The sequence below is a fragment of the Lithobates pipiens genome, unplaced genomic scaffold, assembly GCF_037356315.1.
Source record: "Lithobates pipiens isolate NorthernLeopardFrog02 unplaced genomic scaffold, aLitPip1_a1.2 Scaffold_19, whole genome shotgun sequence".
NCBI lineage: Eukaryota > Metazoa > Chordata > Amphibia > Anura > Ranidae > Lithobates > Lithobates pipiens.
In genome coordinates, this window is record NW_027507764.1 from 244,491,932 (window position 1) to 244,504,364 (window position 12,433).

General features: G+C 41.4%; 1 protein-coding gene across 5 annotated transcripts in view; it reads right to left on the reverse strand.

Annotated features, from left to right (window-relative positions):
- Window positions 1–12,433, reverse strand: part of TRIO (trio Rho guanine nucleotide exchange factor) — a 751,422-nt gene that overhangs the window by 690,140 nt on the left and 48,849 nt on the right. For all 5 annotated transcript variants that reach the window (XR_013277581.1, XM_077491869.1, XM_077491868.1 and 2 more), the window contains exon 5: window positions 6,571–6,762. Coding sequence is in view for 4 of the 5 variants with exons in the window: in XM_077491869.1 (XP_077347995.1) it covers window positions 6,571–6,762 (192 nt within the window). In the remaining variant the exon portion in view is untranslated. The remainder of the gene's footprint in view (window positions 1–6,570; window positions 6,763–12,433) is intronic.

The following is a 12,433-nucleotide window of genomic DNA, read 5'->3' on the forward strand; positions in this document are numbered from 1 at the left end:
ATCATATCCTTCCACACTACTAGGGAAAAAAGAAACTGGCCATCAATAGTCTGATCTACAAAAATGAGGATCTTTGAACCTACAGACGTTTACTGGGGAACTCCTCTGAATCAAAGAAATAATAAAAAGGAGTAAGGCTCTTAAACACCTTTGTAACTTCTCACACAAAACAAAAGCTACTCTTTATGAACAAATTTGACAAATGGGGCAACAAAATTGGTCCACATCTCGCTAAACCCACCAGACAACTCAAGGCCCAAAGCGTCATATTTTAAAAACCACAGATCCATATCTCCACTCTACAATGTCCTCTACAAGGCCTTGATTACTGTGTTTTAAAGAATATTTCAAGTTAAGGGGAAGATAAAGGCCATTGATTAGCAATCTAGCTTGGCAATATTGGGTATATTGAAAACACTTAATTATAGACTATTGGGCGTCTACAGGTAGGGTTTGATAAAGGATTCCCAGATGTCAAAACATTTTTGGAACAGAGTTCGATGATACATGGAATATACAGTGCCTAACCCCAAATGAGGATATGTGCAGCCATTGTGGAGAGTCAAATATGAACACCAATCTATCAAGATGAGAATGAATAAGTAATAATTATTTGTGTCAAATGAGTAACATACCTAAGCATACATATAAAACTATCGCCAAAAGACCAAGGTGTAAATAGGCATGGGTAGCACAAAAATAGAGAAATGAGCACTTGTCTAACAGCCAAAGTAACTGGAGAGGGCCCTCCATGGAATTTTAACGATAAAACAAAAACCAGGCACAAACAGCCGAATACTGTAGCATATCACATCAGGTGCAGAATCTTCCACCTCCCATTCCTCAAGTGCGCAGTCATCCGCTTCTGCCTTGTTTTCTTCCTGTTCCTCCTATGCTAAAAAGGAGGGTGGAGGCCACACTGTTGACTATCCCGGAGAGCTGCTGTTGCATCTCTGCTAAGGCACAACACAAAACCTATTCAGATAACCACAGTCATGATCACTCTTCACCACATCCTCCCACGAAGTGAAGAATTTGTAGGGGATCAAGTCATCTATGGGAACCAGTAGGCTACCAAGGAAGTTAACCATTTGTGCAACAGAACTCCTCTTTCTCAAGGGTGGTCCAATTTTAACCCATCATGGGCCTGCAGAGACTTGATTCCCCAGGTGGGGTTTGCTGCCCTGGACCTGTATAGAACCCTACCATAAAACCACCTAGCAATATTGGACAGGGCTCCATACATAAACGATCTAGTGCTGACTGGCAACATTATAGGCCATCCTCCCCTCATGTCCTTTTTCCAGTGTGGGGTACGGGTACCATTTTTCTGAGCAATAAAGGCCTTATGAATAGATTTGGATAAAAACCTGATCTTGAAGACTCATTGACAATCTGGTGTCATTGTCCAGAGCAACACACAACCATAACCATCCCCGTCAGGCACTGGCAAAAAAAATGGCTGTACTTCCTGTATGGTAGGAGTTAAATCTAGAAGGGCACTTCCTGTCTTTTTGTCAGTGTCCAATCATCTGGAGATGGCACTTAACCCTAGGAATAAGAATTAATAAAGCTGTTATATGTCCTGTGATGTACGATAAAGTAAAATAGGTAAGTGTGTCCAGAAGGAGTATACAGAGACTGGATACAGATTGTCCTGTAGCAACGTCTGAGTCAAAAGTGAGGGAGCAAGCATCTGAGTACCTTATAAAGGCTCTAAGTGTCAATGGCAGTAAAGTGTGTAACCAGTGGTGCGATATAACCCCTGGTATTCCACCTTAGACTAAGCTCTAAATTGTTGCATTTTAGCACCAAACTTGAAAAGTTTAAAGCGTAAAACATGTCTCCAGTTTAGACGTCCACAATAATGCTAGACCATATATACAGTCCAGGCTTCACTATTATTGTGGTTATACTGCCTTTAAGGGGTCTTCAGGGACTGAGTGCCATGGGGTCAGACCACGGCTTAGGACGACACTTTGTGCCAAGCAGAGCAGCCATGCAGGATCCAGTACCAAAAGCAACATTACAGGCTGCCCCCTCCCCCAGCATAGGGTACAGGTACAATAAAGGTTTGACTGAGGTTTCACCGATTCAGATGAACTGTCTATTGTTGTATTAGACAGTGAGGAAAAGGATTTTAGAATCCAAAGATAAAATAACCTGGTTAAGCTAAAGGTCCATCAACTTAGGGCACTAGCAAAAAACTGAGGACTCATGGATTAGGGTAGGGTTATAGAAGAGGCACCCAGGAGGCATGTCCTCAAAATCTTTGACAGTGTCCAATCACCTGAAGGTACAAGCCTATAACCCAGGGTTTATGAATACTACAATAAAAAAATATAAAACGTCCACTTGCGGTGCTAATAAAAAGCAACAGTATTTGAAATATTAAAAGAGGAAAAGATGATAATCCCTTCACCAGTTTTCAGTGTGTATAGAGAAGCACGCCACACCACGTGAGAATCAAATCTGCTTACCAGATATTAGCATGTGATTGACATTGATTAATAACCGACCAAGGGATCACATCTGAACTTTTCAATCACCAGCAAGTAGATGGTTAAAATACACTGCAAAGCTTGCATTTATTGACTTGTCCCAGGCAGCAACAAAGCAGTAAACTTCTAGCAGTCATTGGGCATCCCACCCAAACAAGGGGATATCACCACCAAATGGAAATAAAGCAGCATATAGTGAAGCCCGTCTCACTTGTGAAAGGATTTATTGTAGCAACTTACATGTACAGTCAAAGACAACGATCATCATAAAACAAAACAGCAGCAGCATTCAGCGTGCTTGTGTCTCATAGCCAGCCTAACATGTTTCATCCGAGTGGATATCATTAGAGGCGGATGAAACATGTCAGGCAGACATCAGCGCAGCCGATCAGCTCTCCTCTACACACGTCTGTCAGATGCGAGTGAGGAAAAGCCAATACATGGCTTTTCCCCATTTACAGCATGATCAGCTGTGATTGGACACAGCGGATCATGTGGTAAAGAGCCTCGGTCAGAGGCTCTTTACCGAGATCGGTGTTGTGGTTTGTCAGACTAACACGCCGCACCACTGATCGCTGCGCTGCCTGCCCCCACCCTAATGGATGTGACTTTAACAGCAACACATACAGATGCAGTAACTAACTCTTTTTCTATCAGTTGGTAAAACGTACAAAACTTTATAACAAAAGGACAGAATAAAAACATTGTACAAAAAATATGTAAGAGCTATTCAGATTTTTTTTTATAATACAACATAATGGATGCACAATGCTCTCACTAATTATGGATCACCCAATTGTGGACACCCAACACCTTTCGAGAACATTTCCTCATATTCTTCTTCAGGAGTATACAAAGGCCACATGGGGAACTATATTCTATAATAGAAACATACCATTAGATATATTGTAAATAGGTACATATTAAAGACGTGTAGCTTACAATATCTGCACAGCAGTTTTTACCTGTTACAGTATAGTTTAACGTTATTTCAGAATAGCCACAATTAAGAACCATATAAAAGCATGAAGCATATCCTCAGGTCACCACTAGGGTAAAAAGCCAGACATTTATGAGCCACTGGGGTCACTAAGAAACTGAACAGCCAGCAACGCTGAAAGCAACAAAAGATAGGATCAGATAAACATTTGAATTGGTTTCTATATGCTATTGGTAAGCAAACACTTACACGTGCACCCACGGATGTTTTGAGGCAATGACCAGCCTGACTGTACGTGGCCTCTATTTAAAGCCAAAAAAGGAGAGGCTGGCTGGAAGGAATGAGGGAGCAAGGCGCCATGTGTGCTGCTGGCTGCCATACTGCTCCCTCCTCGCCCCAGTGGAAGCGGCCCCCCACCCCTCTTTGGGGAGGGAGGGCGGCCCTTGCCATGTCCAGACTGTGGTAAGCCGTTCACTGATGGGACGACTCATGTCCGGCCGCTCCTTTGGGCTAGCGAGTGTGCCACGGCCAAGTGGAACATGACGTCATCCCGCCACTAGTTGGCGGGGTGTGGCGGTGTGCAGCCCAGCCAGGGTATAGCTTTTATTACAAGCTGCCATGAGGAGAGGAGGGAGCAGTATGGTGGCCAGTAACACACATGGTGCCTTGCTCCTTTCCCCCCATCCAGCCAGCAGCTCCTCCTTTTTTTGGCGTTTGAGGCACTGATCAGCCTAACCGTCCGTGACCTCTAACAATTTGTGGGTGCTTGCCAATAGTATATAGAAGGTATCACCCCCCCCCCCCCCCCCCCAGATTACTTTACATTTTTTACTTCTTCAGATCATAGAGGGTCCTTCCTTCCCTCCTGCTTTGTGGTATATTTCTCCATATATTTGCCACTGTATAGCCTGCATAAGATCCCTGTTCACAAGATACACTTTACAAATATATACATATGCTTAGGACTTGGAGGGAGAGGGTTTTTAACTCCCTTCTAATCCACATGAGTAAGAATACGCAAATGTTTATGTGAGCCTGTGTTTTGTTGTTTTCAGGGTTGCTGGCTGTTGTGTAGTTTTTTTAGCAACCCTAGTGGCTCAGACTGCTGGCAGGGCTCCACTATCCCCTAGTGGTGACCTGAGGATATGCTTCATGCTTTTATATGGTTCTGTTCTTAAAGTGGTTGTAAACCCTCCCCCACAACTTTGTCCCATGTAAATCAGCATAAAAAACCCTAATGAACATTGCTTGTAGATTTCTCCTTACTTGCTTAGTATTGTAATCCTTTTTTGTCCTTTAGAATTACGTCAATGAGCATGCCCAGATCTCCCTTGATTTACTGCACACTCTCTATGTGCTTATCCATCTGTTATCAGGACTTCCTACAGCACAACACTGATATCCTAGGAGGCTTCATAATCACTCAGAGCTTCCTCCTACACACCATGTGACCTCACATGCAGTGTAAAGCAGGGCATGGGACAGCATTACTGCAGACTTATCAGCTGAAGCTGATATGACTCACACAGGCAAACACTAGATAATCAGCACAAGTTAATACTATGAAATAAAACAAGTCAGCTATGAACAGGGAAGCAGGGTTGCCATAGAAACGTTTGATTGAGAAGGAGGCTTGGTTAACAGTACAGGAAGTGCTCAAAGTAAGGGCAGAAATACAATCCACTGTGGACTCACAAAACAATACTTAAGATGATGCTGCCTAACCCCTGGAAACAAGTTTTTTAAAGTTTCTTTAAACAGCAATATGCAATTTGGGCTGGATTACAGTGGCTATAGTTTGATAATTACGTATTATAATGGACTAAATGAAAATAAGCATCAGAGTGGGAGAGTTTACTTCCTCTAATTGTGGCTATTCTGAAATAACATTAAACTATACTGCAACAGGTAAAAACTTCTGTTCAGATACAGTAAGCTACACATCTTTACTATGTACCTATTTATAATATATCTAATGGTATGTTTCTATTATAGAATAAAGTTCCCATGTGGCTTTTGTATACTCCTGAAAAAGAATATGTCCTTGAACGGTGTTGGGTGTTCACCATTGGAGGATTCATAATTTGAGGGAACACTGTGCATCCATGATGCTGGAATATAAAAAAGTATATATATATATATATATATATATAGCCCTTATGCATCTTTTTTTACAAGGTTTTTATTCTGTTCTCCTTTGTTATAAATTAGGTTTTGTCATTTCTATTTTACCAGTTGATATAAAATATAAATTTTTGAAGGCAGCGCAGCTTTAATTCTTTTTTTTACGATTTTTCATAAGCTTGCAGCTTTATTTATACACTTATGCACAGGATAACGACATAGAAATAAAGGTTTGCCTTTAGGGACACTTCAAAAACTCTATTGTAGCAAACTGCAGATAAAAATTATGACGGCACCAAAACCAGGTGAGACCTGTTGAGGGTCATACAGCCGAAGGTGGCCAGTTTGCTGTAGACAGACAGAAGGAACGGATTAGAGCTTTATGTGGTGCTTCCTGTACATTGAACACCAAGCAGATGATGCCTACACTCAGTCCTTCAGCATTAACTGTTTCCATATTAAAACCAACAGTAGTGTGAAATCTGAAAAGCCCCCAGTGGTGCAAATAAAGTGTTATCTCCTGCTGCTTTAGCCCAAACTGCCTTATTTTTCAGAGACAAGGTAAAGCTCTAAGACAATGCCACAGCTCTGAACCTGGAAAGTGTTCTCTGGATAATATTTATAACACACACATGCATTTCAAGATAGCTCCCACATGTCCAGTCTAGCAGGGTCCAGGTACTGCACTCCTAAGTCAAGCTTAGGAAACGCTGACCGATACAGTTACTATTTTGAAAGGTTTCAAGCACAAACGTAGGATAAAATCCTAGTTTAAGTTGATATACAAGAATCCAAAGGACAAAAAAAAAAGTAATAAGTTAGCAGAGCCCATGTAGGCTTTTCTTGGCACAGCTGAAAAAACAGTCATCTTATTTGGATATTTAATAACTGAGCCATGCTGACAAGAGGTGGGGTTACCCTGTTTGCCAGTGAATGGACTTCCTGCAGGTGACACAAGAAATAGATTTTTTACTGGATAGGTTTAAAAGTTTAATTTCATGTTACCTCTTTTACATGGGAGTGAAGAGACACAGACATATCTAATAAAATCTTTCGATGTTCCACCCGTCTTACAAAATCTTGAATTCTATCTTCTAACTGATGGGCTGCTTGATAAATTTCTTCTGGGTCACATTCTCCAGTCTGTGCCAACTGCTCAGCAGCTTCCAGTAGCTTGTCTGCATTGGTATATGTATTCTGAATGGAAAATAAATGAGCATTTAACTACTTTGGTATAATTCAGTGCATTTAAACTTAAAAAAACAGACATGCAGATATCTGCAGCATGTGTGAGCAAAAAATGAAAGCATCCTAAGTAATCCTAGTGGTGCCTTCCTTAAAGTGATTCTAAAGAAGACAGACAAAAAATAAAAAAATAAAATAAATTACAAACCAGTTATACTTAGTTGCTCTGTGTAATGGTTTTGCACAGAGGAGCTGTGATCCTATTTTTGGGTTTCCCGTCGTTGTTCCTGGCTTCTCAACCCTGCCGAGTGCCCCCAATAGCAAGCCTTTTGCATTGGGGGCACTGAAGCAGGCCCCCTCCCAAGCCATGCTCTTGGTGGTCATACACAGAGCGTGGCTCAGCCCTGCCCCCCGCTCTCTCCTCCTTGGCTCATTGGCTGTGAATTAAAGCAGCAATGACTCCTACTGCTGAGTGAGCCAACAAGGTGAGAGAGACCGGGAGAGTCGCTGCTATTGCGCACATCACTGTATTGAGAGTGGGCTTAGGTGAGTAAGGGAGAGCTGGATTTGGGGGGGTTCGGGGAGCTGCACCCAGAAGCTTACTTTTATTAATGCATTAAGGTAAAAAAAAAAAAGTCGAGCCTTTGGAACCATCACAGAAAATATCTTAACCACTTCCCACCCGGCCAATGTATATAAACGGCTGGGTGGGCGCTCTCTTTCCTGTGTGGACGTTCAGGATCCCGATACGCTCGTGTTACCCGGACATGGCACATCTCCCATCGGCAAGAGGGCTCTGTGATTGGCCCTCCTGATCACATGACGGCCGTGTCCAATCACAGCCATCATGTGATGTAAACAGAGCAGGTTGCTAGGCAATCGGCTCTTCTTTCCTCACACAGAAGTTGTTGGTGAGGAAAGGAGAGGGGATTGCTGCAGCCAGCTGGTGATCAGGGAGTACGAGCTGTTTTTTTTTTTTTTTTAGAGCTTTTTACTCACTGACCACCAACCTAGTGTCACCACACAGTGTAAAACACACATCACCTAATAATAAAAAAACCTGTCCCCCACATGTCTCTAAAATCACATGGCCCAATGATTATCTGCACACATATGTCCGTGATCACCTGCGCATATCTGTAGATGATCATTTGCGTACATATGTTCGTCATCATATGAACCAATTATTATACATTACCAAAAACATGTAGCAGAATACATTTTGGCTTAAATTTATGACAAAATTTGATTTGGTTGGATTTCTTTTAAAATGGAAGAAGAAAATATATATATTTAAACTGGTGATCAAGCCAGTAAATACACTTCCTATTTCAGGGGCCTCTAGATGGAGGAGCAAAGAAGCCACATTCGTACAGCAGCATTGTTAATCTATGCATTAAGGTGAAAAAACATCTGACAGTGCCTGCGCCCCCAGCCCCCCCGCCCCCCCGTTCAACTTACCACACCACTCAAAAGTCCCACGCTCATCCCCCGATGTCCTTTCCACCGTTCAGCCTGGCCGCTGATTGGCTGGAGTGGATGGATGGAAAGTAGCGCAGCCATTGGCTCGCGCTGCTGTCAATCACATCTACTGATGCGGAGCGCCAGGGGGCGGGCCGTGTGATACAGCAAGCGGCTATAGGCGCTGGCTGTATCATGGGAGAGTGCCCGCAGATGCTTCTCACCATGCGAGGGAGCTCGCATGAATGTGAGAAGCACCGGCAGGAGGAAGCCCAGACAGCCGCCGAGGGACCCCAGAAGAGCAGGTTCGGGGCCACTCTGTGCAAAATGAGCTGCACAGTGGAAGTATAACATGTTTGTTATTTAAAAAAAAAATAATCACTTTACAATCCCTTTAAATGAACTGGCAGAATTAAATTAGGTGCAGAAAAGATAGGTTGATCTTACCAGAAACACAATACTAAAAAATGGTACCGGCACACAGAATCTTGTGCAACTATGCATAGTAACTAATCAGCTTCTAGATATTATTCTCAAAGCTTAATTGAACAAACTGAACTAAGAAGCTCATTGGTTGCTATGCAAAGCTACACTAGATTCTGTGTGCACCAGTTTTAGTAAATCTCCCAAAGTCTCATTTTAATTTCTTATGGTGTACACTGAAGACAGTAACATTTTATCTTTAACATGTGAACCGTTAGGCTCACTAGCCACCAAGCAATGGAGATAAACAAAAGCAGACAGACATACAGTCAGAATGTATGTCAACCATTACACAAAAATGTAAATATACAAAAAAAAAAAAAAAAAAAAAAAAAACAGGGACAAGAATTAAAATTAAAGTGGAAAAATCATCTAATCCTTTTAAAGCAATTACAAGTTTTTTGATTTCAGGGACAGGAACAAGAAGTGCCCTTTTGCGGCACTACCAGGTAAAAATAAAGTGGAAAAAAGACTGAAAAAAGAAAAACACAAATGCAGCTGCCACATAAGGCTGCAATACATTACATTTTTCCTTTTGAGTTTAGATATGCTTAAAACAATGGTACTTCAAAGACTATATCTATTTTACATCTCATCACTGACTAAACTAGAGCGCTTCACTTTTTCCACATTTTGTTATGGTACAGCCCTATTCCAAAATTGAATTAATTTTTTCCCTCAAAATTTTACAAACAATATCGACAACGTGAAAGAAGTTTGTTGGAAATCTTTGCAAATGAATAAAAATAAAAATAAATCACATGTATTCATAGCCTTTGCTTAATACTGTGTTGAAGCACCTTTGGCACCAATTACAGCCTCAAGTCATTTTGAGTATGATGCTACAAGCATGGCACACATATTTTTGGGCAGTTTCTACCATTCTTCTCTGCAGGACCTCTCAAGTGCCAGAGATGTTGAATCAGGTTCAAGTCTGGGCTCTGGATGGGCCATTCACAGAGCTGTCCCGTAGCCACTCCTTTGTTATCTTGGCTGTGTGTTTAGGGTCGTTTAGGCTGTTGGAAAATAAACCTACACCACAGTCTGAAGTCCAGAGCAGGTTTTCATCAAGGATGTCTCTGTACATTGCTGCATTCATCTTACCCTGAATTTCGACTAGTCTTCCAGTTCCTATCACTGAAAAACATCTCCACAGCATGGTGCTCCCAGCAACATGCATTACTGTAGGGGTGGTATTGGCCAGGTGAAGAGCGATGCCTGGTTTTCTCCAGACATGGCGCAAAGAGTTTAATCTTTGTTTCAACAGACAAGAGAATTTTGTTTCTAATAGCCCAAGAGTCATTCAGGTGTCGTTTGGCAAACTCCAGGAGGGGCGTCATATGCCTTTTACTGAAGAGTGGCTTCCGTATGGCCACGCTACCATACAGCCCTGATAGGTAGACTGCTGCAGAGATGGTTGTTCTTCTGGAAGGTTCTCCTCTCTCCACAGAGAAACTTTGGAGCTCTGTCAGAGTGATCATCAGGTTCTTGGCTCTTCAAACCCCAATCGTTCTGTTTGGCCAGGCGGCCCACTCTAGGAAGAGTCCTGGTAGTTCCAAACTTTTTCCCATTTATGGATGATGGAAGCCACTGTGTTTATTGGGACCTTCAATGCTGCAGAAAATTTTCTGTATAACAAAGAAAAGTAGTGCTGGTCTTAAATGCCTTTACATAAATCTCACACATCTAATATAGACTTATATGTCTTATGGTGTATTATCAATTTATCACTAAAACAAAAATCTAAATGTGCAAACTGTGTCTAAATAAAGTGTAAATTGTTCTATGGAATATAGTGCAAACTATTACATACATAAGGTGCAAAGTGCTTCATATAATTATATGCAAAATCATATTCAGGGGAACAAGATAGGGACTGTAGGTTTGTTCTTAAGTTGAATCTGTTTGTAAGTCGGAACAAGTAAATTTTTTAAGTGTAGCTCCAGCCAAATCAATTTTAAGCTTTTTGGATAATATAGGGAAGGGTCATCAACCCTGTAACATTTGTTTAGCTGTCTGTGCCCCTGTACAGAAGATTTCACCTCACTTTCTGTCGCAATGATAATAGGATTTTGAAAATTTTAGGCTGTTAGGGAAACAAGGATTGGTGATAAAGCATCAGTGGAGACACCTTTTTCCCATATTAACTCTTACAGGAGAGAATTTCCCTTCCTAGAGGTAGATTTTCTCTTACTTCCTGTTATCTCCCTCTGATTGTAAGTAGGAGTCATCTGTAAGTCGAATGTTTGTAAGTGGGGGGGCCCCTGTATATGAAATATAAGTGCAATAATCTATGATCAAAAACATTATGTGAACAAAAGAAAAAATATAGTCCATAAAATAGTCCAAAAGAAATTGTTCAAGTGTCCAGCCAGACATTAGGGGGATCAGCGCTTAGTAATGTTGCCGTTCATCTCTGCCTGCTACTCAATGCTGCGAGTACGATCCTAGCTTGCACAGTGATGTCAGCGTCCTTGCCCCTTTTACACGTTATATCATACTCCATTTTCCCCGGACGTCGTACCAGCCATTAACTTTGGTGAGTTAATTTAGTGTGACTGGTGGAGGATCATACTAGGTGCCACGTTTCTCAAGCACAGAACCCCCTTGAACAAGGAAGTCACCGATATTTATAGTTTTGACACTTTTGGATTTTTCTTTTGCACTATTTAATGGACTATATTATTTATTCTTTTGTTGTTCACATACTGTATTTGATCTTTTAGATCATTGCACTTGTATTTCATATCATTATGAATTTTTGTGATTTTACATATAGGCTTAAGGAGCATTTTGCACCTTATGTATGCAGTAGTGTGCACTATTTTCCATAGAACAATTTGCACTTTATTTAGCCACAGTTTGCACATTTAGATTTTTGTTTAAGTGATATATTGATAATAAGTGATGAATATACTATAAGACATTTTATATATTAGATGTGAGAGATTTATGTAGAGAGATTTAAGACCAACGCTGCTTTAGTTCCCCTATACGTTTTGTTTTTCCATAAAATAGAGTGGCTGCAGTCTGTTTATCTCTGATACACAGAATTATCTGTTTTAATTCCCATCATCTTAGGCGCCGGTATTTTCTTTTTCATTTCAGAAATTTTTCTGTACCCTTCCCCAGATCTGTGCCTCAATACAATCCTGTCTCGGAGGTCTGCAGACCATTCCATGGACTTCATGGCTTGGTTTGTGCTCCGACATGCACTGTTAACTGTGGGACCTCATATAGACAGGCGTGTGCCTTTCCAAATCATGTCCAATCAACTGAATTTACCACAGGTGGACTCCAAGTTGTAGAAGCATCTCAAGGTCTCAAAGATGATCAGTGGATACAGGATACACCTGAGCTCAATTTGGATCATGGCAAAGTCTGTGAATACTATGTATACTAGGAATATGATGCATTTACTATGTATGTTATTTTAATTCTTTAATACATTTTCAATGATTTCAATCAAATTTCTTCCACATTGTCATTACGGGGAATGGTTTGTAGAATTTTGGAGTAAAATAATGAATATAACCACTTCCCGACCAGCTCCTGTATATATACAGCGGCAGGATGGCTCTCCTGTGCGAATCGCCGTATATGTATGGCAGCTCCTTTCAGAGCCACAGCAGGCGCACGCCTGCTGCATGGCGAGGGACCCAATGCATGTTGGCCGGCGGGCACAATCGCCGCTATTCACCACCGATCACGGGCACGAGAGCCAGAATGGGGATTTGAC